This window comes from Talpa europaea (genome assembly GCF_964194135.1).
Source record: "Talpa europaea genome assembly, chromosome: 8".
Taxonomy (NCBI): Eukaryota; Metazoa; Chordata; class Mammalia; order Eulipotyphla; family Talpidae; genus Talpa; species Talpa europaea.
In genome coordinates, this window is record NC_140075.1 from 50,053,746 (window position 1) to 50,081,720 (window position 27,975).

General features: G+C 45.7%; 2 protein-coding genes across 4 annotated transcripts in view; both read left to right on the forward strand.

The window, feature by feature from the left end:
* Positions 1–18,408, forward strand: part of USP3 (ubiquitin specific peptidase 3) — a gene marked incomplete at both ends in the record, with an annotated part of 89,943 nt that extends 71,535 nt beyond the window's left edge. For all 3 annotated transcript variants that reach the window (XM_084239483.1, XM_084239484.1, XM_084239485.1), the window contains 4 exons: positions 14,799–14,917; positions 16,272–16,385; positions 16,507–16,574; positions 18,243–18,408. In XM_084239483.1, the coding sequence (XP_084095609.1) occupies positions 14,799–14,917; positions 16,272–16,385; positions 16,507–16,574; positions 18,243–18,408 (467 nt within the window). The remainder of the gene's footprint in view (positions 1–14,798; positions 14,918–16,271; positions 16,386–16,506; positions 16,575–18,242) is intronic.
* Positions 18,409–24,368: 5,960 nt separating this feature from the next.
* On the forward strand, positions 24,369–27,760 carry FBXL22 (F-box and leucine rich repeat protein 22). Its single transcript, XM_084239759.1, has 2 exons — positions 24,369–24,718; positions 27,280–27,760. The coding sequence occupies exons 1-2, from the start codon at positions 24,384–24,386 to the stop codon at positions 27,623–27,625; spliced, it is 681 nt and encodes a 226-aa protein (XP_084095885.1). The 5' UTR covers positions 24,369–24,383; the 3' UTR covers positions 27,626–27,760.
* The last annotated feature ends 215 nt before the right edge of the window (positions 27,761–27,975 follow it).

The following is a 27,975-nucleotide window of genomic DNA, read 5'->3' on the forward strand; positions in this document are numbered from 1 at the left end:
GCCAACAGGCATAGGAGAAAATGCTTAACATCACTTTATCAGGGAAATGCCAATCAAAAAACCACAGTGAGGGCCTCCCCAGTGGCACAGTAGGTTGAGCGCAGTGCTGTGAAGCTGTTCATAGCCTCTGTAGTGCGGGTTCAATTCCCTGCTGGCCAGGGAGAGTCCCACATGGCGCGACAGACCTTTCCTGTCTTGCCCGCTGCTCCCCTCAGCAGTGTATTTCAGTCGATCTGCCTGTTCTATTCCCCACTCTGTCTCTGGTGAATCCTCTAACCCCCTGTGCCTCTGGCCTGTACCCTAGCTCTTGTATAAATAAAATAAATCTTTAAAAATAACAACAACAACAACAAAAAACCCACAGTGAGATACCTCACACTTGTGAGAAAGGCCCATATTTAAAACAAAACAAAACTAGAAACAACAAATGCTGGTGAGGATTTGGTGAAAAAGAAACCCTCTTACATTGCTGATGGGAATGTAAACTGGTCCAGCCACTATGGAAGGGTGTGTGGAAGTTTTTGAAAACACTAAAAATGGATCTACCATGTGACCCAATGATCCCACTCCTAGGAATCTACCCAAGGAACACAAAAACCTTAACTTGAAAGGAACCTTTCATTCCTAGCTTTATTGTAGCATTATTCACAATAGCCAAGATATGGGAATAACTTAAACGCCCCAAAACATGAATAGATCAAGATGTCGTATATATACTAATGGAATATTACTCAGTGATCAAAAAATGTAAATTTATGCCATTTGCAGCAACATGGATGGAGCTGGGAGAGATTATGGTAAATGAAATAAGTCAGAACGAAAAAGATAAATATCAGGGGGTTTCACTTATATGTGGAAAAAAGAAACTGAACAAAGGGTCAGGAAAAGGACAAGACTTGAAAACTGTAGATCTGGGGCATCCAACAGGAGAGGGAAAGGAGAGGAGTTAAAACAGGCGAGAGAGGAGCATAAGGGATGGTGGCGATAGATTGTGGGAGTACAGGGGATACACCTGAGGGGAGAAATCAAATACTATGCAAAAATTAACAATAATGAAAAGAACTTTAAAAAATTCCAGCCAAAACCCCTCTACTCTGAAAGATTAACATTCAAGACAGAAGGAGGAATATAAGTAAGGAGCATCACTGAAAAACAAAACCTAAATAAACGAGTATGTCCTATCAAGCCACACTTGAAAGAAGTTAAAGGGTTATAATTATAAAGCAACAAAAAACAGCCAACAATAAATACAGGAGTAACACCTAAATCATTTAACATGGAGGAGGAGAAATGTGACCCATCAGAACAAGGCAGAGATGAGGCTATCCAATGTGTCACAAATAGCCCATCACACACTAACCTCGGTAGAACCCTCAAGCAAAAATTAATAGAAGTAACTCTTAACAGAATAGAAGACCCCCCGCAACGGAAGACAAAAACTCAAACCAAAAAAAAAATTAATGCATTGCCTTTTCTTATGTCTCAATAATGACCTTAAATGTAAATGGCCTGAATTCACCAATCAAAAGGTGTAGAGTGGTGGGATGGGTTTCAAATCAAAGTCCAATGTCCTGCTATTTACAAGAAAGCCCATCTTACCAACAAAAACAAGCACAGACTTAAAGACTGGAAGACAGTCCTGCAAGCAAATGCCAACCCTAAAAAATCAGAAACAGCAAGACTTTTACATCAGATGACAGACTCTCAAACTGGGATACAAGTCAGAGGTGTGGGGGATGAGAGGATTCACCAGAGACAATGGGGAACAGAACAGACAGATCCACTGAAATACACCGCCAAGGGGAGCAGCGGGCGAGTCAGGAGAGGTCTGCTGCACCATGTGGGTTCCTCCCTGGCCAGAGATCGAACTCGTGCTGCAGTGGCTGCGAAATGGCTTCATAGATTGTGTCTTAATCTCTTGTACTATCAGGAAGGCCCGAGAACAGGCTTTAATTGAATCACAACTAGTAGAAATCACCACAGTGCAGAAATACAAAAGATCATAATAGATACAGTGAACATCTACACACCAATAAATTCGATAACCTTGAACAGACAAGTTTCTGTATCAATATAGCCTACCAAGACTAACCCAGGAACAAACATGAATTTCACAAGCATGGAAATTGAAACAGCAATTAAAATGTCTTCTAAAAAATAAAAACCCAGGACCAGAGAGCTTTACAAACAAGTTCTTACTAAATCTTTAAAGAAGTAATGCCCCTCTTAGTCAACTGCATTTAAAATTACAGAGAGAACATTCTCTGCCACATTTTACAATGCCTTCATCACCGTAACACAAAGATGGCACGAGAAAATTAGGCCAATAACCCTGAAGAACACAGATGCAAAAATCTTGAACAAAAGACCAGCAGATTGAATTCAATAGTATATTGCAAGGATTACGATCAGGTGAACTTTATCCCAGAAATGCAAGGTGATTTCATATACATAAATCAAATAATGGATCACATCAACAAAAGTAAAGATTAAAGTCATGATAATATCAGTAGATGTAGATAAAGCATTTGATAAAATTCAGTACCCGTTGATGATAAAAACAAGATGCCTAATACAGATACTCTTTCTAGGAATCATCCTTTACATGAGATAGCAAATTGGGGCCTCCCTGGTGCAGGGGTTAAAGCCACAGCACTATCAAGCTATGGCCAGCCGCTGCAGCACAAATACAAGTTAGGCCATATACCGCAAAACAACCGCCAATATAATACTTGATGAAAAACTGTAAGTCTCCACCTTAAGATCAGGAACAAGGCAAGGATGCCCGTCCACAGCATTTACGTCTGACTTAGCATTTGGCTTTGGCCAGAGCTATCAGACAAAAGCAGGGAAGAAAGGGAGTCCAAGTCAGAGATGAGGAGGTGTAGCTATCACTGTTTTTGTTTTTTTTTTTAAAGATTTATTTATTTATTTATTTATACAAGCACTGGGTACAGTCAGGAGCGTGGGAGGGTGAGAGAATTCACCAGAGCCATAGCCGGGAGCAGAGCAGGCAGAAGGACTGAAGCACACTGCTGAGGGGAGCAGCGGGCGGCAGGAGAGGTCTGTGCGCCATGCGAGACCCTCCTCCGGTGGCCGGGGAGCAGCCAGGGATTGAACCGGTGCTGCAGAGGCCGTGGGCAGCTTCGCAACCCAGCGCTCAACCGCTGCGCCACCGGGGAGGCCCAAGACCACAACTTTTTACATGATGCAACAAATACTCCTGTGACTTCAGATTCAGAGCTTACAAGCACCATAGTGATTGGTCTAAAGGGATTCATATTACCGACCAGTCTGTGCTACAGTCAGTTCTCTTTACAGCTAGCACCATGGAATTTAGCAGGGCCCCTGAGGACATCACCAGTTTGTAAATTTGGGTTTAGTGTTTGAGATTTGTTTCAGGAAATCAAGGCTGACACTAGATACTCTTTCTAGGAATCATCCTTTACATGAGATAGCAAATTGGGGCCTCCCTGGTGCAGGGGTTAAAGCCACAGCACTATCAAGCTATGGCCAGCCACTGCAGCACAAATACGAGTTAGAGCCCCGGCTGGCCAGGGAGCTACCCACATGGCGCAGCAGACCTCTCCTGTCACCCCTGCTGCTCTCTCCACCGTGTATTTTGGTCAGTCTGCCTGTTCTGCTCCCCACTCTGTCTCTGGTGAATCCTCTCACCCCACCCACCCCACACCCCAGCCCAGCTCTTGTATGCATACATAAATCTTAAAAAAAAAAAAAAAGATAGCAAATTGGCAAATCCTCTGTTAGGACCGGGTTGAAGAGAAAAGGGCCACCATCTACTGGAAGTTGGGAAAGGCTCAAAAAAAATCGTGAGAATTGAGAGGCCCAAGGGTGGGATGTACGTTCTAGATATGGGGATCAGGGAGCAAAGGCACGATTATGCAAGCATGCTGGGTTTACAATGGCAGCGCAAGATGGCCCTGAGCTCGCCTCCCTCACACACTGAGTCTGCAGCTACCTGTGGAGCGACGTCTCCTGATAAAGCCCAGCTGAGTGACTTCTGCACAGCGAGCAGACAAAAAGGAAAGCGCGTTAAAGCAGGTAGGACAGGCAGAGACACATTCTCACCATGAATCCCACTCCCGGTGCAGCGACCCACAGTCAGGAGGGAACTCAAAACCTGAAGCTTGCCCGAGTTGGCAAGGTTTTGAACCCCATGTGAAACACCCCTACTTCATAATCTGAATCTGACCCTCCAAACATCTAGATTTGAAAACCACTGGGCCTCGGTTCATGAGCCCCAGGAGACTATATATAGCAAATGGAGGACGGTCTCTTCAAGGACTCATCTGTGGACTCACTCACTCTAGGGCCCCGCTCAGAAGCAGCCCTATGAAAAAGCAGCCAGAGGATGTGGAAGAGGCTAGTTTGCTAATCTTAAGTTGTCAGCCTTTGGGGCAGGAGCCTGCTGGGATACTCCTAGGGAAGTTGGTGGGTATCATCCTCATGCTTTCCCTCTGCTAGAGCCTGTGAGTGCCATCTTTTATGTTTGCTCATTTTTCTGTAGACTTTTTTCCTCCCTGCCAACCCTTGAAGATGCCACCTTCACACACTCCTTGCAGGCCCCTCTACCGTGCTCTCGAGCACCGCTGTTTCCTCGAGGGGACATTTTACATGTGTCTGGTGTAATGTTTTTTTGTGGCTGTTGCCCAGGGGGTGTTTTTGATCACTGTCTCTGGTAGTCCCTGGGGCCCACAGGACTGTAACAGTCGGAGTGGCACTTTACAGACAGCAGACTGAAACATACCCCAGTCTTTCAGTGAAAAAGGCCTATGATCATTTCAGCCTCGGGGTGGGCATCAGGTTTGGCATACATGTAGTGGGGGGCTTGCAGAGATGCTCTCAGGGAATGTACACCAGGGGACAAAAATCTTTGTGCCCACTCTATTTTGTTACAGCTCTACAGTATCTCCCAGAAAGGAGCCTTATACTCTAATCTGGAGCCCCAGTACTTTCAGCTGTTGCCCAGAGAACACTACCAGGTTGGGTCTGGTGACTAGCAGGGCTAATGCTTGGGATCCCACATAACAGTATCCATTTGTATACTTGAAAAGCTGCTGCCTGAGAGTCTGGTTTCCAGTCATTCTGAATCTAAAAGTGCTAACTGAGGTCCTCTCTTTTACAACACTGACAAAACTTGGCAGTGGGCACTGTTAAAAACATTCAATAAAAAAATTAACAATCCTTTCAAACTATCAAAAAACAGGACGGGATGTTTCCAAACTCATTTTACAATGCCAGCATTACGCTGATAACAAAACAAGGACACCACAATATCCCTAATGAACATAGATTCAAAAATCCTTAATAAAACATCAACAAACCAAATTCAACAATACATTAAAAGGATCATACACAATGACCTAGTGTGATTTATGTGTGTACGCATACATATATGTGTGTGTGTATATATATATATGTATTTTTTTTCATTCCAAGGATGCAAGGGTGCTTTAACATCTGCAAATTAATGTGATTCACCACATCAGCATAATGAAGGGTAAAAATCATATGACCATCCCTATAGATGTAGAAAAAGCATGACAAAATATTCATTTATGATAAAAACTCTCAATAAAGTTCATATAGAGGGAATATACCTCAATAGGGTGGAGAAGCTACCTATAAAGATAACATCATCAGGCTAACATCAGACTTCTCTGAAGAAACACTTCAGGTAAGGATAGACTGACATGATCAAACTGCTTAAAGAATTGCCATCCAAGAATACTCTATTCTGCAAGGTTCTCCTTCAGATATGAGGGAGAAATAAAGGCCTTCTCAGATTAACAAAAGTGTTGTTTGCAAGCACTAGACCCTCACCCCCAGAAATACTGAAAAGAGCTCTTGTATCTAAACCAAAGAGAGGAACATATATAAAGAACTCAAAAAGGAAATTGATAGAACCACAATATTAAAGACGAAATGGCAGCAACAGACTTTCATATATCAATTTTAAATACAAATGACTGAACTCACCAACTAAAAGGTACAGAATTATATTTATAGATTTCCTAATTATAGATTAGGAAGTAGAATTTAGCCTTTTCTTGTCTCCAGGAAATGCACCTGAGCATTTCCTCCAAAGATAAACATAGCCTCACAGTCAAGGGCTAGAAAATAATCCTACAAGTTAGTGGGACCAAAAGGAAGGCAGGGATAGCCATACTTAGACAAAATAATTTCCAGTTTAAAAAGATAACAAAAAATAAATCTTAAAAAAAAAAAAGGGGTAACAAAAAAACACAGATGGATACTATGTAATGATTAAGGAAACATGTATCAGGAAGACATACTCATCAAAGTATACTCACTAAACAAGGGCATGTATTAGGCAATTACTATCAACTCTAAAAACAGACATTGGAAAAAACACATGTGAAAGGGGACTTCAACACCATACTCTCACCAATGGACAGATCAACTAGGCAGAAAATAAACAGGGACACAATAGCTTAAAGACTTAGACCGCAGGGCCTCCCTGGTGGCACAAGGTTAAAGGTTAAGCACCGTGCACAAGTTGCAGCACAAGTTGCAGCACAAGTTCGATCCCCTGCTGGCCAGGGAGCAACCCACATGGCAAAGCAGCCCTCTCCTGTCTTGCCCGCTGCTCCCCTCAGCAGTGTGTTTCAGTTAGTCTGCCTGTTCTGTTCTCCACTCTGTCTTTGGTGAATCCTAACCCCCCGTGTCTCTGGCCTGTACCCCAGCTCTTGTATGCATAAATAAATCTTTTTAAATCTTTTGAGGGCCTCCCCAGTGGCGCAGCAGGTTGAGCACAGCGCTGTGAAGCTGGCCGCAGCCTCCACAGCACGAGTTCGATCCCCGGCCGGCCAGGGAGAATCCCACATGGAGAATCCCACATGGAGACTAACGATATGCTGTTTAATAGCTGTTGGATAAAAGGAAATTAAAGCAGGGGCCTCCCAGGTGGCACAAGGGGTTATGCACAGCACTATGAAGCTGCCTGCAGCCTCTGCAGCACCAGATTGATCCCCGGCCAGCTAGGGAGCTGCCCACATGGCACAGCAGACCTCCCCTGCCTTGCCCGCTGCTCCCCTCAGCAGTGTATTTCAGTCAGTCTGCCTGTTCTGCTCTCTGCTCTGTCTCTTGCCCTCCCACGACTCTGGCCTGTACCCCAGCTCTTGTATAAATAAAAATAAATCTTAAAAAAAAAGAGAGTTAGACCGCATGGACCTAATAATATTTATAGAGTACTGCACTTCAAAAAAAAAAAAAAAAAGCTGATTACACATTCTCCTCAAGTGCACATGGGACAGTTTCCAAGATCGACCATATATTGTGTCACAAGACACTTATCAACAAATCCCTTAACATTGAAATCATACCAAGCATATTCTGACCATAAAGATACAAAACTAGAATAAACCACAAAAAGCAAACAGGAGAACCCTCCAATGCTTGGAGAATCAACATACTGCTGAAAGGAAGGGTTAATGAGGATATTGGAGAAGAAATCAATGAATTACTTAAGACAAATTACAAATTACAACCATTCAGAACTTATAGGACACAGCAGACACAATGTAGGCCCATATCAAGAAACAAAAAAAGAGCTCAAATAGCCTTGTCTTCCACCTCAAAGAACAAGAACAAACAAAACTAAAATCCAGTTGAAGAAAGGGAATAATAAGAGTAGAAATAAATGAGAGTTTTAAGTCCAAAAAAATTAATGAAACCAAAAGCTGGTTCTTTGGCAAAATAAATGGAATAGAGAAACCTCTAAGTTCACTTAAAAAAATAAGGAAAAAAACTCAAATAGGATTAGAAAAGAAGTAAAACAGATGCAGAAATTCAGAGGATAGTAAGATACTAAGAACAGTCATATGCTGATAAGTTCAATAACCTAGAAGCAGTGGACAAATTCTTATAATTACAATCTTTTTTTAAAAAAAAAACATTTATATATGCATACAAGAACTGGGGTACAGACCAGAGGTGCAGGGGGAGGGGCTGAGAGGATTCAGCAGAGACAGAGTGGGGAACAGAACAGGCAGACTGAAATACACTGCTGAGGGGAGCAGCGGGCGAGTCAGGAGAGGTCTGCTGCGCCATGTGGGTCACCTCCTGGGCTGGGCATCATACTTGTGCTGCAGAGGCTGCGGATAGCTTCATAGTGCTGTGCTTAACGCCTTGTGCCACCAGGGAGGCCCCAATTATACAATCTTCTAAGACTGGATAGGGAGGAAATAAAAAACCTGACAGACCAATTACAAGTATGGGAATTGAAACAATAATCAAAACTCTCCTGGAAAAAAAAAAGTTCAGGACCAGGATGGCTTCACATGAGCTCTACCAAACCTTCAAAGATGAACTACTATCTGTCATGCTCAAATCATTCCCAAAAAACTGAGAAAGGAGCACTTTCAGAAACATTTCATGACATCAACATTACTCTTAATACCAAAGACACACACACACACACACACTCAAACTACAGAGCATTTTCCCTAACGAACACAGATGCAAAAATCCTTAATAATTCTTAAATCCAACAATGGATTATATACCATGACCAAGAAGGATTTATCCTGGGGATCCTAGGGATCCAAAAATCAATTCATATAATTCACATCAACAAAAAACAAGACCATAACCATATGATCATATCAACAGATATCAAGAAAGCATTTGATAAAACTCATTTATGAAAGCCCTCAAAAAAATGGGGTACTACATCTGAGAGGAGAAAGCATGCATTGTAATATATACATATATATATATATAAATAAAAAATAGGGGAGAAAAACGGGGTAAAAGCTATATATGACAAACCCACACCTAATATTCTCAATAGTGAAAAACAAAGCTTTTTCAGTAAGATATGGCACAAGACAAGGACGTTCACTCACCATTATTCAACAGAGTATTGAAGTACTAGCTAGAGTATTAAAAGAAGGGTACAAAAAGACTCCAAATTGGGGAAGAAGTAAAGCTATTATTTGCTGATGACATGACAGTACACGGAGACCTCTAAGGACTCCACAGAGAAACTAATACAAGCAATAAATCAATTCAGCAAAGTGGCAGGTTATAAAATCAACACACAAAGATCAGTTGTCTTCCTATGTGCAAACAATGAATTAGAAGGAAAAAATTAAGAAAATGATCTCACTTATAACCAAAAATAAAAATTAATACTTAGGAGTAAACCTAATAAAGGAGGTGAAGAACCTGTACAATGAAAACTAGAAGAAATAGAAGACACAAAGAAGTGGGAAGATAGTCCTTGTTCATGGATTACAAGAATCAACATTTTCAAAATGACCCTCCTACGCAAAACAATATACAGATTGGACACAATATCTTTAAAAGTTTAAATGGCCAGAGCAATCATTTTTAGATTTCAAACTGTACTATAAAGCCGTCAAAATGGCATGATACTAGAACAAAAACAGATACAAACCAGTGGAAAAGAAATGAAACCTGAGAAAATGACCCCACACCTAGATGGACAGTTAATCTATGATAAAGATCCAAGGATATACATTGGAGCAAGGTGAGCCTCTTCAATAAATGATGCTGGGATTGGTGTGCAGACCTCTCCTGCCGCCCGCTGCTCCCCTCAGCAGTGTGTTTCATCAGTCTGCCTGTTCTGTTCCCTGCTCTGGTGAATTCTCTCACCCTCTCTTGCTTCTGACTGTGCCCAGTGCTTGTATAAACAAATAAACAAACAAACAAATAAATAAGTGAATCTTATAAAAATAAATGATGCTGGGAAAACTGGACAAATGCAAAAGAATGAAACTAGATCGTTATCTCACATCATACACAAAAATCAACTCAAAATGGATGTAAAACCTGAAACCATCAAACACATAGAAGAAAACAGGCAAAACACTCCTTACATAAGCTTCAGTAATGTCTTCATGGATACATCTTCAATAGCAAGGAAAACGGATAACATAAACAGGACTACATCAAACTAAAATGCTTCTACACAGTGATAGAAACTGTGACTAAGATGGGGGACTCCCTGGTGGCCTAGGGGTTAAGTCTCAACACTATCATCACTGTGGCCTGAGTTCCATACCCGGCCAGGGAGCTAAATGCACATGGCGCGGCAGACCTCTCCTGTTGTGCCTGCTGCTCCCCTCAGCAGTGTATCTGTCTGCCTGTTCCAGTCCCCTCTCTGGTGAATCTTACCCCTGCACCTCTGACCTGTATTCAAGTTCTTGTATGCATAAATAAATAAATAAACCTATCTTTAAAAAAACTAGAATGAAAAGATATCCTACTGAATGGGAGAAAACACATACATACTGTACATCTGACAAGGGACTGATCTCAAAGGTATACAGAAAGCTCATAGAACTCAACAAAAGAAAACGACCCAGGGGACTCCCTGGTGGCGCAGCGGTTGAACCCTGGGTTGCGAAGCTGCCCGCAGCCTCTGCAGGGCTGGTTCAATCCCTGGCAGCCAGCGAGAGTCCCACATGGCGCGCAGACCTCTCCTGCCGCCCGCTGCTCCCCTCAGCAGTGTCCTTCGGTCCTTCTGCCTGCTCTGCTCCCCGCTCTGGCTCTGGTGAGTTCTCTCACCCTCCCGGCTTCTAACTGTACCCCAGTGCTTGTATAAATAAATAAATTAATTAAAAAAAAAAAGAAAACCCAATTAAAAAAAGAGCAAGAACTAAATAGGCATTTCTCCAAAGACGACATACAGATGACCAACAAGCACATGAAACAATGTTCATCATCACTTATTAGGGAAATGCAAATCAAAACCACAATGAGACCATCTCTCTCGAGAATGGTGAATATCAAAAAGACCAAAATGACAAGTGCTGGTGAGGATGGGTTCCTTTTTCCAAAGGAACCGTTTTTACTGTTGGTGGGAATGTGGACTGGTGCGGTCCTATGGAAAAAGAGTTTGGTGCTTTCTCAAAAATCAAAAGTGGGGGGCCTCCCCTGGCAGCGCAGGGATTGAGCGCTGGGCTGCGAAGCCGATCCCCGCCCGCCGGCGAGGGTGCCACATGGCGCGACAGACCTCTCCTCCCCTCAGCAGTGTCCTTCGGTCCTTCTGCCTGCTCTGCTCCCCGCTCTGGCTCTGGTGAATTCTCTCACCCTCCCGCGCTTCTGACTGTACCCAGTGCTTGTATAAATAAATAAAAATTTAAAAAAAAAATTAAAAGTGGGTCTGCCGTATGACCGAGCAATTTTCCTAAGTTTCTACCCAAAGAATAGAAAAACTCTAATTCAAAGGGAAGCCTGCACGCCTATGTTCGCAGCAGCACTACACACTTTTTACAATAGCCAAACAACGGAAACAGCCAAAGTGCCCCAAAACAGATGAGTGGGTCGAGAAGATGTGGTATATACACAATGGAATATTACTCAGCGATCAAAGAAGATAAACCTCATGCCAACATGGATGGAACTGGAAGGGATTATGCTAAGCAAAGTAAGGAGAAAGACAAATGCTGGGTGGTGTCACTTGTAGGTGGCATTCAGAGAGAGCAAACAGAAGGTCAAATAGAGCCAAACTCAGAACCCTTGAAAACAGACTATAAAACTGACACATCCAGAGAAGGAAGGGTGTGTGGCGGGAGAACAGTGGACTCTGGTGGTGGACTCTGGGTGCTTCGGTGGTGAGTTTGCTATGGCTACAACACCTAAAGTACAGGAGGGGATCCTATACTTTCAAAATACAAATAATAATGTACATCAGTACTATGGCGATAAAAAATAAAAGATACATCAATTTTTATTGCTTCGCCACTGTGAGAATGGCCTGTATCAAAAAGAATGAAAACAAGCGCTTGTGAGGATGTGGAGAAAAAGGAACTCATCCACTATTGGTGGGAATGCAATGTGTTGTTTTTTTACCTATTCTTTAGGTAGAAACCCAGGAGTGGAATTGCTGGGTCACACGGCAGACCCATTTTTAATCTTTTGAGAAAGCTCCATACTGTTTAGAAGGCAACAAAAGAAACATGGAAATACCTTATGGTGCAGTGACCCCACTGCTAGGTATCTCCCCAAGAAAATGAAAAGTCTAATATGAAAAGATGCATGCACGCCTGTGGTCACAGCAGCAGCAGTCAAGTATTAGAACCAACTTAAGTGGCAAGTTCCCAGTGACAGATGACTAGATAAAGAAATTGTAGAAAATATCTTCAACGGAATACCACTTTAAAAAGATGGGAAGTGTCTTTTGGGACAAAATGAATATATACTGAGGCCAGAACAAGTCACAAAGTGAAGGACATTTATCAGATGGTCTCACTTAAAATCTAATCACTAAAGAAAGCAAAGTGTCACAGCACAGCAGAAAAACAGCCTGCGCAATACACTGGGGGGGGGGGCATGGCAGTGAAGGGGTGAGGGAAAGGAAAGGAGTAGGACATTTGCAGAGGAGTTTGGTGGAGGGTGAGTACATTTTCACACATATGGAGGAGTGTGAAACAACCGACTAATAAAATTCGAGGGAAAATTTAAAGAAGAAAAAATCCCCCAAGTATAAAGACCTCATATAACTCGGCAGCAAAAAAAGAAACATTTTCCCCCCAAAGGCAGCATACCAGTGCATGAAAAGATGCTCCACCATTTCAGAGAAGTCAAAGCCACAGAGAACCAGCACATCATGAACCTGTTAGAAAGGCTATTATCAAAGAGAAAAAAAATACAATTGGTGAGGATGGAGAGACAAGGAAACCCTTTTGCGCTGTTGCTGCGAACAGAAGTTGGTACAGCCACTCTGCACAACAGTCTGAAGACGGTTCCTCCAAAAATTAAAAAATAGAACTACCGTATGATCCAGCAATTCCACTTCCCGGTAATTATCCAAAGAAAATGAACACACTACCTTGAAAAGATACATGCCCCCCATGTTCATGGCACTATTCGCAGTAGCCGAGATGTAGAAACAAACATGAGTTCACAGAGGGATGGGTAAAGAAAATGTTGCGGGCGGGCGGGGGTGGGGGGGTGGGGGGGGTGGGGCGGTAGGGGGGGCACACACAGTACCATGAAAAAAAATTTTTTTTAAATTTGGGCATTTGCTTCAGCATGGATGAATCTCGAGGCAGAGAAAGTGCCCGAAGGCACTCGCTTACACATGGCTCTAACCCACCACCAGCAAAACCAGAGAGCAGACTGGTGTTTGACGGAGGCAGGGAGTGGGGTAGACAACAGGGATGAAAGGGGTGAAAAGGTACAAATCCGCATCATAAAATGTCGCGGGGATAGTGCCCAGCATGGTGACTGCAGTTAATGACACTGTGTTACACATTTGGAAACTGCTGAATGAATAACTTAAAGCTTGTCTTCGCAAGAAAGATGTTTCTGAGTATATGTGGTGTCATGGGTGGATGGTAACTAGATTGGTCAGGGCAGCGCTCATTTCGTAATCCACACAGACATCAGATCGCTGTGCTGTACCCCTGAAACTGGGATGTCGATTACACCTCAGTTAATAAAAAGAAGTGTCCGGGCCCCCAAACCCCATACCGGCGGGTGCTGTATCCAGCCCACAGCGAACACCTGCTGGCCTTGCCCCGCTCACTTCCAATGAAGGGGCAGTTTCTTACACACTGGGAAGCCAAGACTGATTTTGACCTAAAAATATGGAGACAGTGTTGTTTTTCCTTACATTCGCCAGATTTGTCCTTGCTACCCAGCCTTTCAAACTGAACATTGCTTAAGGAGACATGCACAGAAATCTAAGGTCTATAAAGTAAGCAAAGAAATCAGGAGCTGAGAAGTCAGGATGATGGCTTCTCAGGGGGACTGGAGGCTCAGGTTGGTGAGACACACAGGAGGCCCCTCCCAGGGCTGCAGTTCGCGGCTACACAGCTCTGGGGATGCCATTCATGGAAACACGCCTCACGTACTGGAGAAAATCCATTTCTTTACCTGAGTAAGGATTTTGGTATTCATATTTTTCTCTGGAAAGGGTTAATATATTCTCTTCAATAATATCTCTATAGAAGAGCACATAAGTTTTATTTAGACTTCTGAATATATTTGAACCCACCAGGAGTTGGCAGACTTTCTCCATAAAGGTCCAGATAGTAAATATTTCAGCCTTTTCCAGCATTTAAGGTCTATGTCCCAGTTTCTCAACTCTGCGATCACAGTGTAAAAGCAGCCACAGACGCAATAAAAACAAACAGGCATGGCTGCATTTCAACAAAACTCTATTTACAAAACCAGGTGGCTTGGTTTGGCTCTGAGCCAAAGTTTAGGAAAGCCCAGATTACACAAATCTTTAGAAGAAAAATGTAGCTGTGATTCCTCTGGGGGATTGAGAGTCTGGAACAAAGGCCTCCTTGGAGGTGTCCTAGGGGGCTGATAATGTTGCTCCGGGATCTGTGTGTATTTTTGTTAGGTTATTACTGTGAACATATCTGGACCAAATTTGACTTTTTATGAACTTGGGGTTTTGTCCTCATTGTATTTTAAGATATTGAGAGAAAACTGATGTTTGAACTTGATTTTATTTGGGACCCATTTTTTTTTATCAGAATTATCCAGACTAGTTCATTCTCATCGACCAACAAGAATAGTATGTCAGTGGTTATGGCTGGGTGTCAGGCCCGACGCTGGGAACTTTACACACGCATTTCCCTCACCATGGCTCTTAAAAGCAGGCATTACTTTTTGTCTGCATTTTACATCTGAAAAATGCTGACTTTTGCAAGAGCCAATAACTAGTGTAACTGCGATGTTCAGCTTCAAGGTTTACAGGTTTTTTTTCTAAGTACACTATCCGTAACAGGCATCTTGTTTCAATGCTGCCAAAATCATTTTGGTTTTAGATTGTCTTCGCAGTTTTACTGACTTAGAAGAACTTGATGAAACAGAGTTATATATGTGCCACAAATGCAAAAAGAAACAAAAATCCACTAAGAAGTTTTGGATTCAGAAACTACCCAAGGTAAGCGTTGAGTGCATTTTCAAGGGAAAAAGACTTAGGACAGATGAGAACACTTCTGTAACCTTCATCTCTGATCTTTCCTGTATTGGTCTCTAGGGATTTCAGTAACCGCTGAACAAGCCCCCTGAGCATGCTGCAGTAAATGTGTCCTAGTTACACTTTCCCGGGTGTGAGTGGGGGAGGGGGGAAGGGAGTCCCACCACACCATCAACAAGTAATCTCTGACACCAGCTGGTGTCCTGTAGGGCAACTCACATCCCACACTATCTATCCGGACAGAGTATCCGATTAAAGACCCCGTCCCCGAGACCACCCATCCCTGCAGATGCCCATCACAAGACCAGGATGTTATCTTAGGCTTCTGACCAGTGAACCGTGGGTTGGAGTTCCCCATGACCCTCTCTTGGGTTCAATTAATATGCTGGAGCAGCTTATACAATTCAGAAAACATGTTTAGTCACTGGATCATCGATTTATCACCAAGGATGTTAAGGATACCACCCAACAACCAGGTGAAGAGATACACAGGGCGAGGTCCCAACCAAAGGAGCTTCTGCCCTCCTGGAATCTGGGATCTGACAGAGTGACACCTGAAGTATTCTGGTTCCCCAGCTTGGAAACTGTCCAAACCCAGTCCTTTGGGGGCTTTATGGCTGCTTCATTATAGAGACACAAACGATTAATTCATTGGCCATTGGCAATCCAATTTCCAGTCCCTCCTCTCCTGGGAGGTCACAGACATAGGACTGCAAGTTCCCAGCCTGTAATCACTTGCTTGGCAACCAGCCCCTATTCATAGGTGTGGTCCAAAAGCTACCTCATTAACATAACAAGAAACTTTTTTTGCAGATCTCTTCAGTTAGGAAATCCCAAAGGTTTTAGGAGTTCTCTGCCAGACAAGGAATGAAGAATACATATTCCTTACTATAAGCCACAATTCACAAGAATGTATGCATGGAAGAAAAACTACTCTGAAAATTGATAGGCCACCTAAAATACTGTGTGAGACACATTAGTACCAAATAATTTTGACTAAAAGGTAAACTAGGGCCTCCCTGGTGGCGCAGGCAGTTGAGCTCCGCACTGTGAAGCTGTCGCAGTCCCTGCAGTGCCAGTTCGATCCCGGCCGGCGCGAGAATCCCACATGGCGCAGCAGACCTCTCCTGTCTCGCCTGCGGCTCCCCTCAGCAGTGTATTTTGGTCAGTCTGCCTGTTGTTCCCCACTGTCTCTGGTGAATCCTTTCACCGTCCCGCACATCTGGCCTGTACCCTGGTTCTTGTATAAATAAAATCTTTTTTAAAAAAAGGTAAATTAGGTGTTTGTTTACAATCTTTGTGCTTATCTCTCATCCAGGTGCTGTGCTTACATTTGAAAAGGTTTCATTGGACAGCATATTTACGAAACAAAGTGGATACATATGTAGAATTTCCACTGAGAGGCCTAGACATGAAATGCTACTTATTAGAGGTAAGATGGCACTTCCCTAAAATTAAGTCTCCATTTGGGAAGGTAGAACTCATTGAGACGTTAAGATCATTGACCACTGCTCCTAACTCAGTCTTCGGATGCCTTCTTTCCTGTTTTATAGCCTGAAAACAGTGGCCCAGAACACTGTCTGTACGACCTCGCCGCTGTGGTAGTGCACCACGGTTCCGGGTGAGTGTGTGGGCAGGCTTCATGTGGGTGGGCCTGGCATGGTGAAAACCTGCATTTTTGTGCTTCTTTTGATAATTCTCCCTGAACTCCCTAAAAAGTGGATTCCATATATTACAGTGGGTGAAGTAGGGCTTTCCTTCAGTTTTGCTGAGAAAGAATATTCCTGAGATGATGTGAAGCACGAAGAAAAGGCCCATAAAATGGAGAAAGGTTCCTAGGAGCCCAGCTTTCAGAACCCAGTTGTGTCACAAAATCCTGAGTAGTTTACTCCAAAGTTCTTTCCTTTGCCGTTGGATATTTAAATGAGGGAAAATTGAAAATTATTTTGTTGAATAACATTCCTGATTACTTTCTTTCCTAAGTTTGCATTAGGGCCTATATCTTCGGATGTCTGGCCTGAGAATGGCTATTTCAGCTTGGACTAAAAAAAGAAAAAGCTCTAACTTGGATGACTATATTTGGACCAACCACTATCCATGCTGACAATTTTTCTCCTTCAAAACTTTGTAGACACTGTTCCATTGGGTTCACCATTCATAGACTTACGAATGACAAGTCCCTTTTACAAGTCTTATTCTAATGAATGCTCCCCTTTGGACTTGAGAAATTATAGCAGGCGTGTTCTGCATGGTAGCTGGTATGGACGTTCAGTCTAGCGTCTTCAGCTCATGGAAACGTTCATTTGTTCCACCCATTCTGTCTTCTGAACGCTTATTAAATGAACAGTGGGTTTCCAGGATTAATCGTCCACATATTTTAACTACCTTTAATGATTTCCATCTCTTTGTTTTGGAATACTACCATGGACTATTTTTCCATCTAGTAGCGGTTTCAACTGTATCTAAGTTGAAGAAATTTTTATATTGTTGGCAATCACATGTTTTGATAACTCTTTCATAATAGCCTATTGTTTTATAGCTGCAGTATCTTCTTGAAATTGTTGGTGCTGATTAGATTTTTTAAAGTTCTCAGTGGCTAATTGCTTTACTGGTTCTTCCTGGTAGTACTCTTTCATGCTGTTTTTCTCCCAAGAATTTGAATTTTTTGTTGTTGTTGTTGCTTATTCAGGATCATGATAAATGAAGGGTGAGACTGATCATTATTGGCAAGTAAATGTTACCTTAGCAATAACTTAGCAGTTACTTTTCTCCTGCTGGGGGAATGGTCTGAGTCTAGGGTTGTGTGTGAGTTTTTGGGGGGCTGTGGAGAGGACCATACTGATGAGAAAAGACCTTGATGGGACAAGGTAGACCTTGATGGGACAAGGTAGGGGCAGTGTTTCCCTAGAGACGGTTTGCTTTCCCAAACTCAGGTTCTAAGATTCCGATGGGAAACCTGGTCCTATTTTCTGCGCTTGTTGGGCTGAGAGTGACTAGCTGTTGGATGTCTGCATTTATCTGGTGCCATGTGAACATTTATGTGTTCTCAATTTCCATTCAGTTGATAGCACTCCTGCCCGTTCTCTAGTGTATTTCATCATCTCAGTGGGTTTTGAGGAGGATAAGCACGAGTTTAGCCTAACCAACCATCTTAAACCACAAGTCTCTAGGAGTCATTCTTCAATTGTATTGTACTTTTTAATACTTATTGTATATCTGACAAATTACATGGTTGCACAGATCCTTGGTTTCTGTTGTCTTTCTTTGATCTTTGGGCTTCTCTTTGCAGGGTCGGTTCTGGACATTACACAGCCTATGCCACTCATGCAGGTCGCTGGTTCCATTTCAATGACAGTACTGTAACACTGACTGATGAAGACACCGTTGTCAAGGCAAAGGCCTACATCCTTTTCTACGTGGAACGCCAGGCCAAAGCTGGATCGGATAAACTTTAATACCTCCTCTCAATCGTTATTTGTCAACTATACCGGACAAACATTTCCAATTTTCCATAAATACTTGATCAAGATTTAATTTCATTATGCACTTTTCAGGTTTCTGTTTTGAAGTTAGTTTTATGTCGTCAATGGTAGTGACTTATTGAACATGAGCACCAACTAATTTTTTTAGTTCTACCAGAAAACCTCAGCAGATATTTTGATTTGCTGCTTTAGTTGTAATTCAGTTTTTATATGTAGTTTCAAAAACTTAGTTTTACTTGACCTTTTTATATTAATGTTTTCAGTTCTCACAATGAGGCACATTTACATCAATGCTTGTTACTCACATGCTGAAAGCAAGATATGTTCCTGATTGTGAAGAGCAATGTAACTGCCTGCTGCCTTTCACAGCTGTACTGAAGATCAAGTTGACTCTGAATCAAGGATCACGTTTCCCTGAAATTTGTGGCCAACAAGATTTCGGTGACTGCTCAATAATCGTTTTATTGGCTTGTAAATGATAACTGAGAGGGCATCACTGAGTAGACCAGGGGCTCACTGCTCTCGCTAGCTCTCAAAGCTGCTGTTTATCAGCACTAATGAAATAAATTTGCTCATTTAGTTATATCTGGACTGCATATTCAAGGTTGTTTTTTTTGGGGTGGGGAGGGGATTTTTGTGTGTGTGTTTTTGTGGAAAAGATAGGAATACAGAAAGTCCAAATATAAGACCAAATGCATTTAGTGTTTTAAAAATCCTGTGACTCAGCTACATGGTATAGATGTTATCCAGTGAGATAAAACCCGAGCTTGTTTGTCTATTTGAATCAGCATCTAATTCCCCATCAGTTTTCGCACCAGTGCTAACTACATGTCTACTTTGGTCTTCCTCCATAGTTGACCATCTGAGGTTGAGATGCTAACTTCCAAAGTCGATTTTGACCATCACCTGTACTTCAGGTAATACGGAGGGATCTGCTTCTGCAGAAGGAAATCAGAGTCTTTGTTACTCTGGTTCAAAATCCCTCACTTGCCTATCCTGATAGCAGAGCAAGTTGAAAATATTCTTTGAGTAAGTAGAATTTCTATTCTTAAGTTAGTCATCTTTTTAAATTAAGAGAAATAGGTACAAGTACTATTTGAATTTAACCCAAACTGAAATTTGGGACTAGAACCCCATATAAAGATAATTGTGATTTCTGCGAGTCTTTCAAGCCAGTCTGTTGATTTTGGAGTGGTGGCTGTATGATTTGCAAATACCAAATGAGGAGGAACTCCAAAATAGGCCAGTAGCATAGGACCATGCACTGTTCTCATGGTTATCTGTTGCCTCCATCACTATTCCCTCCCTTCTCAAGAGTTGTTATGAGAGGCAGAACTATGTGATGTTATGCCAGTCAACCACACTTTTTGGTACTGTTTTTTTAATTAAAAGAAAATGGTCAGATTTTTTTTTTTTAATACAATAGCTGGGGTACAGGCCAGAGGCATGGGAGGGTGAGAGGATTCACCAGAGACAGAGTGGGGAACAGAACAGGTCGACAGAAGGTACTGCTGTGGGGAGCAGCAGGCGAGACAGGAGAGGTCTGCAGCACCATGTGGGAATCTCCCTGGCTGGCTGGGAATCGAACCCGTGCTGCAGAGGCTGCGGACAGCTTCGCTGCGCTCAACCCGCTGCGCCACCAGGGAGGCCCCATGGTCAGAATTTTTAAAAGTGTATAAATATAAAACAAAGTTTGGAGCTGTCTTCCTAGGTCAGATATCTGAAGTTGCAAGAGCAGATGTGGCTGCATTCCCATTTTAATATGAGTGGCTACACCCCACGTTTTCTCAGTGCAAAACACATGTGCTGAACACTTTAACATGACTCAGAGCAAATTGCAATTACGTCTAAACTTGTACCATTCAGTAGAGGTCACTAGCCACATGGGGTTATTTAAATTTTAATTAAAATTCAATTAAAACTATCATTCAGTCACACTGGCCACGTTTCAAGTATTCGCCCATCAAATGTGGCACCAGACTGCAGGCTGCGGGATTTCCACACTGGGTAGAGTACTTGGATAGGGCTATATTGATTTTCACTCCAGAGAAAAAAGCTTCAAGATCATATTTAGGTCCTAGAACTTAGAAACAGAGTCTAGAAGAGGGAAACTTGCATTTAAAATAGTTCACAGTGCTGTTACATTAGGTTGAACCATAGGAAATGGCCATGTTTTTGATCTGTAAAACTGAGCTTCCACATAATTTGATCTAATACATCGATACATTCACTCCACATCTAAGTGAACTTGAAAGGCACAGCTCCTGCGAGCTTGCTGAGTATCTTCAGTGAATCCAGGCTCTTTTGCTTAAAAGGCACAAAGCCCTAACTCCTAACCTTTGCACTTAGACATTTAGTCTCTCTGAATGAGCAGCTGTTATGACTTAACAATAAAGCCTTGGGCAGTGTCGACATTGATGAAGAAAAGTTGTCTTTTTATACCAAACGGAACTTGGCAACAGTCTGCACCACTTTGTTGGGTCATCAGACAGACAACTCTGTTGGCTTGAGAGATGAACATGTCTCTCCGAGTTTTTGTAGTGTTTTTCCTGCTTGATTTTACTGATGCAGAAATGTTCAAATGATATCATGAAGGCTCCTTGGAAGTGTTGGATCCATTTGAATTGTGCACTTGAACACCAGTGATGTAAATGTGCCTGTTTGTATTTCAAAAATTCAACTGTGTAGCCTTATCACACCTATTTTGAAAGCTGATCTTTCTGTGTTCTTCAAGGCTTTTCCCTGTGCCGTGCCGTCTCTAGCGTGGATGTGGCTTCTCGCTCCGAGAGCTCATGCTGAGACAGGGCCTCACAAGTCACACGGCTCCTCAGAACAAGAAAACTTTCACAGAAGTCCTCCCACACGGGTGGGTGATAGATAGTTTGTGGCAACACAAATCTCTCTCCATGATGGAGAAACCTTTGCTTATCCACTGTGTTCTATTCAGTGTCTAGTGATGACAAATGTAATAGAATTAAACCAGTAAAGCGTGTTGGCCCTGGTTAAGTGTTAAGTGTGTATCTCACTTGTGGGACCTGCTCAGCAGCTTGGTTTCGGGGGTCGGGGACATATTTAGTTCCTAAAGGCAAACCTCTCCTTCACTGGTTTAGTGTCCATAAGTCTATTTGGATACACTTACCCCACTTCAATCTCCACTGCCCCGAGTTCTCTCATGTTCTCTGTTGCTAACGGGGCATCTTCCCTTCTGGAAAAGCTCACGAGCAAAGCCTGTTCCTGCAGCAAGGGTGCGGACTGGCCAGAGGGCAGCCGCAGGGCGCCCAGGGCGCAGGAAGAAGTGGCCTCTCTCTCATGCAGCACCTTTCCCACAGGTCTGAGCATGAGGGACCCCAGAGCGCCTCCTGCCGGTGCTGACTGTGCTGTCACATGATCATTTGCCATTAAAACCTAGTTTGTATGATGACAAAAGGGTTAATTGTGCAAGTGACCCATTTCATTTAAACTGTAATCACATCCCTTTTCTGCTTCACCAGCCTGAGCTGTTTTATTGAAAATATCATTAAAGATCTGGTCTCTTTCCTTTGGACTATTTATTTCTGGACACTTTCAGTGGAGCCAAGTAAACGATACACACTCAAGTTCTGGGCCTCATCAACAGCCACTGGGTAGCAAGGTCTTAGAGAACCCTCGCCATCTGGGGTACTGTGGGACAAGGGCCAAGATGCCATCAGGGCTGGGTGGCAGGAGGGTACCACCACCCACATCTGTGGGCCCTTCAGAAGGCCACCATCCTGGCTCCCCTGAGGAACCAGTTTTGGGGGTCTCAGCAAAGGACAGTGCTCATCTTTGGAAGTAAAATAACTACCGTTGTTAAAAAATATCCTAGTTTATAGTAAGATTCCCTATATTACCTCTGTCTCCCCTCCCCTGCATACAGAAAAACCACCAGCCTGTGCTCACACCCTGGTTTTTCTTTGTCACTGATTTGCCTGTTCCTGTCAGTCTTCTAAAGCTACAGACAGTGGCGCCTGCAGCTCAGATGGTTTTGCCTGTAGGTCCTGTAGACCCTTGGATGGAGGCTGTGCAGCTGCTGTTGCTGCACCCACGAGCCCAGCACCACACAGGGGCACAGGGAGACCGGCCTGGGGGCCCACCTGCAGGGTGGGCCCCCTCAAAGGGCCAGGCTTGGGGGGCACGCCCTGCCAGGGCATGGCTGTGTCTGCGGGGCTGCAGAGGCAGCTGGGAAGCCACAATGACTGAAATGACTTCCCAGGGGCCAGTGCACTTCCATAGTTCTATCTTTTAAGAGGCTGACAGAACTGCCTATTTCTGGGAGGCAGGCTTCTGGAAAGTACTTTTTAGGAGGGAAAGGAGAGAGAAGAGCTTTCTTTTTTAAGACTGTCTGTGGTTCCGTAGCGGACTTTGTGAATAGGGGCTGTACAACTAGAACATAATCAACTCGAAGTGTCAGCGGTAGCAAGTCAACCTTTTCCTTGAGAAATGCTTCTTTTTTTTTTAGCTGTTTCTTGGCTTATGTGATTTTAAAGAAAATTCACTCCACGGCTGTGGTGGAGTAATGAGGCACAGGGGGACTTCGACTTTGGTTTCTCCGAGAAGGGCACCTCCAGAATGGCTACTTTCTTTCCTGAGCTGTGTTGCGCTGTCTGCCAGGTCTGACCAAGCCTCAGTTCCAAAAGAAGGCCCAGCAGAGTTGCCCCGTGCTTCCCTTTCCAATTAATCCGGGAGAAGGAACAAAGGTGATCCCCAGGGGGCTGGTCCCGGGCTGGCTGGGGAAAGCATTCCCTCCATCACTGCTGCAGAGGCAGAGCAGCTTTCTCAGCATCCCCTAAATAAAGGATCAAACCAGTTCTTACTGGAAGCAGCAACTCACTCGGGGTGCTGGGGTGGGAGTGAAGCACTGAGAAACCTGGTACTTTAAGGCAGTGAGAACTTAATGGCTACAGATGGAGGCTGATGCGCTGGTTTAAAGAGCCGGCTTAGACAAAACACTTGAAATTACAATCATTTCAAGCAGTTCTGCATTAAGAGCTACCTCATCCATCCTGGCATTTGGAGAAATACAGGAGGACATATAACCGGAACCATGTAAAGCCATGTAAACTTAAGTTTAAAACACCTGCACAGCAGTGCCTTGGAGAGAAAAGCTCCCCAAGATAAATCTTTTATGAAACTAATGGGTAAAAACAGAGGCAACTGAGAGGCCAAGGAAATCCTTTGCCTGGTGGAGGGCAGGTCCTGGTCTGGCCGCGTCATCGAGCCTGGACACCACCACGATTGAGCAAAAACAGAAGTCCATGTGACACTCGAACTCTGAGAGGTCAAAGATAAACAGTATATTTTGAGAGCAGCAGGGAAAGCAACATATTGCATACATACTTTGAACAAGTGATGGCTGAATTCCCCTCTGAAACCATGAAGATGGAATACCTTTAAAGTACTAAGAGAAGAAAAGCATACACAATAGTCCAGAGGGGTCGCGTGTGCCTCCAGGTCTGAGCATGACGAGAGACCGTCGGCCCTTGATGGATACCTGGGCTCTGCGGAACAAGTCTCCTGTCTAAAGACACTTTACATTGAGTCCCTCCCAGCAAGGAGAATGCAAGCCCCGACTGAGGTGGTCTGGCCAAATACTTTGAATGAAAAAGCTTCTGGAAAAGTCAAAGAGTTCTCTGCTAAACACCATTGTCAGCTAAAAGGAGAAGAAATCCCTTTTAAGGAAACTATTTAACTTCAATAGGCTGCTTTTGTGCCAGGATTTCCAATTCCTCTGAACATAAGCCGAACCACAGACGGCTGCACGTATGTCTGGATCCTGGCTTTCCCCTCCTCAGAGCTTCAGCACCAGTTGTTCGCCAAAAATAAACCCCATTCCTCAACCATATATGTCCACCAGCCCAGCCGGGGAGGAGCAGCGGGAGGCAGGTCAGGTCCCTGGGCTCCAGCCACACTCCCGGAGGCCGCCACACACCATGCATATCACCCAGCTCAACCGCGAGTGCCTGCTGCACCTCTTCTCCTTCCTGGACAAAGACAGCAGGAAAAACCTGGCCAGGACCTGCCCCCAGCTCCAGGATGTGTTTGAGGATCCCACACTCTGGCCCCTGTTGCACTTTCGTTCCCTGACAGAGCTCAAGAAGGACAACTTCCTCCTGGGCCCCGCGCTGCGGAGCCTCTCCATCTGCTGGCACTCCAGCCGCGTGCGGGTGTGCAGCATCGAGGACTGGCTCAAGAGCGCCCTGCAGAGGGGCATCTGCAGCCGGCACGAGAGTCTGGTCAGCGATTTCCTCCTGCAGGTGGGCGACAGGTAGGCCCCCTCCCCCAGCAGCAGTGCTGTTTCTGCTGGCCCCGGCACCAAGAGAGCTACGGGGCGGGGGGTGGGGGGTGTGGGGGCAGAGGGAGATCATTACAAGGCCAAGAGCACCACTTTGGGGAGCCCCAGAACAGGCCCCAGGCAGACTCTCCAGGGCCATCCACAGAGCAGTCCCCAGAAAAGGATAAAACCACGGGGGAACAAGCGCTGATCCTCCTCTTAACCTCGTAGTCCCGGAGCTGCTGCTACTGCAAAAGACCTGGCTTCAGCTGCCGCAGTCCTCGGGGTAGCTGGCCTCCCTGGCCGCCACTGCCTGCCGGGTGGGTCCTGCTGGGCCTGGATCTTCAAGGTCAGGCCCCAGGACAAGGTTAATAGATTCAGCAGAGCAGGGGTTAGCTGAACCAAGCCAGACTCCCCAGGAGTAGAGGCGCTGATATAATGATGTTCTCATTTCCTCACAAACGGTTTCCTCACTAGTCTTTACAGTACCCTAATGGAGCGTGTTTTAAGCCTAATTTTTCAGACCAAAACTCTGAGATGCTGTGTGATTTGCCCCTCTACTCCCCGTCTTGGTCTAGGATCTCGAGGTTTTAGCAAATAAATTTTGTTCAAGACACCCAGTTAACTTTGAATTTCAGATAAATGGAATAATTTGTCAGTGTACCTATTTCCTGGATTTGCTCTGCAAACCCGACCAGGGACACAGAGGCCAGGCTTTCCCCAGTCACAGCTTCCTGCTAAGCCCCAAGAGAACACAGATAGCTCTGCCAGGTTCTTACTGAGCCTTTACCAGCCCCGTCCTGCCCGAGTTAAGGCACCCCTTGATGATAACAAACTGGGCTCAACCAGGCTGCTGCCACCCAGGTTTAACAGCTGCTATCTGCTGGCGGCATGACAGCAGGGAATAGTGTAATAGTCCCAAGTTGCTTTATTTTTAAAGGGGCAGTAGGAATAAGCAGAAGATGGACTTGGCTGGAAGGGCCCAGACAGGACTAGGCCATTTTTATGGTCTTAACAGGGGCATCGGACTGGAAGATGGGGGGTGGGGGCGGGGCAGGGAGAGGAAGGCTGAACTCTGTGCTGAGTCCCTGAGTTGTGCTACTTCCTGATCAAGTGACCCTCTTTCAATTGCATTTCTTCACCTGTGAAATGGGATGACACCCTTTCACCTAAGCTAAAAGGATGAAGTGACACACAGCGGCACCTGAACACAGCCGGTAGCCTAAGTATCCACCACATTCCCTTACTCTGGCAATCAGCTTTGGGGTGGGGGTGGGGGTGAGGGAAGAATGGAACCTCTTTCTCTTCATTACCATTCTTTTAAAGATTCTGAGAGGAAGGGATGTCTTGGGGCTTAGACACCTAATCCTCATAACCACCAGAAGGGAACTATTTCTCCCACAGTTGAAGGGTTCAGACAGCAAATTAAATCACCAGAAAGTCACTTGACCTCTCTGCACTGGGGGTGCAGAGGGTTGATGTGACAACCAAGGAAGGAACATGAACTTGGGAAGATGCAATGGGCGGGTTCAGTGTCTGAAGTGTGGCTGTGCCCAGTCTAACTTAGCTCCCCTCCCCTTTCCCTAGGCATGGAGTTGGCCCAACCTAGCCATGTCAAGGGTCTAGGGGAGAGGCTGATAGGAGAGGGACAGGAAAGGTCGAGGTCAGCTCCCTCTGGCTACAGGGAGTCAAGCTTTGCATCCAGGAAACAGATTCTTTTTGACTATAAGCGGTCTGGTCCCAGGAGAAGCAGGTTCCCACTGATTTTCCCATAGAAAACCCTGTGCAGCCTGTTTACACCCCAATCCCAATCCTCACAACCCTGCCATACATTCTCTTCCTGCCTCCTTCCCTCCCACCCCCACACAAAGTGCATTAGCCAAGGTCACACTGCAAAGAAGCCAAGTCTATCTTTGCTCAAGATCTTTCCCTTCAGCAGGTGCTAGTAAGGCTGGGCACAGCGGCCTCCCAATTTCTGGACAAGATGACGATACCCACCGCGGGCCTTCTAGTTACTTCCCATCCCCGATCTTTTCCAGCCTGGTGCCCGTGCGCACAGGCAGAGGCTGCCTAGTGACCTGAGCAGAAACCAGGGCTCTGCAGTCCAGAGCCAAGCCTCAGAGTGCCCGTGCCCAGGTTGAGGTTCAGGAGAGCCTGTCACGAAGCCACCCCACGGGGAACCCTCCGCCCTTGGCTCTCCCGCCTCCAGTGACGCTGGGCTGGAGCCGGCGCCAGGCGCCCCGCGCTTCCCGCGGCGACGAGTCGGGAGAGAAGGCGCAGGCGTCCCTCCCGGAGCCGGAGCCAGAGCCACCGCCCCTCTGTCCACAGCAGGCTGGGCCCGCCAAGGGCTCCTGGGGCCAAGAGCCCGCGCGGATTAAGGGGCGGGGGTGGCGCGGGGCAGGGGACGGGACAGTCCTGGCAGCTCCTCACGGCGGCCCTTTCCTCCCGTCGGCGCCGCCGTCCGGCCAGCCCGGCTCCGGGGCCGAGGGCTGAAGGGCCCGTGAGCGCCCCTGACCCGCCCCTCCCGGCCGGGCCGGCGCGCGCTGTCTCCGCAGGTGTCCCAACCTGGCCTCCGTCACGCTGTCGGGCTGCGGCCACGTCACAGACGACTGCCTGGCGCGCCTGCTGCGCTGCTGCCCGCGCCTGCGCGCGCTGCGCCTGGAGAACTGCGCGCGCGTCACCAACCGCACGCTGGCGGCCGTGGCGGCGCACGGGCACGCGCTGCAGACGCTGCACGTGGACTTCTGCCGCAACGTGAGCGCCGCCGGCCTGAGCCACCTGCGCGCCGCGCGCCCGCGCCTGGCCCTGCGCGCCGAGCACAGCGCGGCCATGATCCCGGACCAGCCCGCGCGCGGCCCGCCGGCGCCCGGCCCGGGGCTCCGCAAGCTGCGGCCGCGCTAGGCCGCGGCCCCCGGGCGGAAGGAGCGACCTGGCTTCGAACCCAGCGACTCGCCCTCTGACCGCCGCCACTTCTGAGCCTCTTCCCCTGGAGCCAGAGGGGAGCCGACGCCGACCTCACGACTGACTGTGCTGCGGTGGAGGAAGTGCGCGCCGCGCCCGCACCGCACCGGCGTCCCCGGCGCCCGGCCCGCTCCCCCCTCCTCGGGCGCTGCCCGCCTCCGGGTCTGCGAAGCCGCGGGGAGGCGCTCGCCCGCCGGGGGCGCCCTGGGAAGCGGGCCCGGGAGTCGAGGCGGGCCCGGGACCCCAGCGGCGGCCCTCGCCTCGCCAGGCCCCGCCGGCGGCGCAGACGC

Bases quoted from the DNA above. Each gene is read 5' to 3' on its own strand.
- FBXL22 (XM_084239759.1), top strand. From the start codon at position 24,384: ATGCATATCACCCAGCTCAACCGCGAGTGCCTGCTGCACCTCTTCTCC. The intron at 24,719-27,279 runs GTAGGCCCCCTC...CTGTCTCCGCAG, and splicing joins CTCCTGCAGGTGGGCGACAG to GTGTCCCAACCTGGCCTCCG.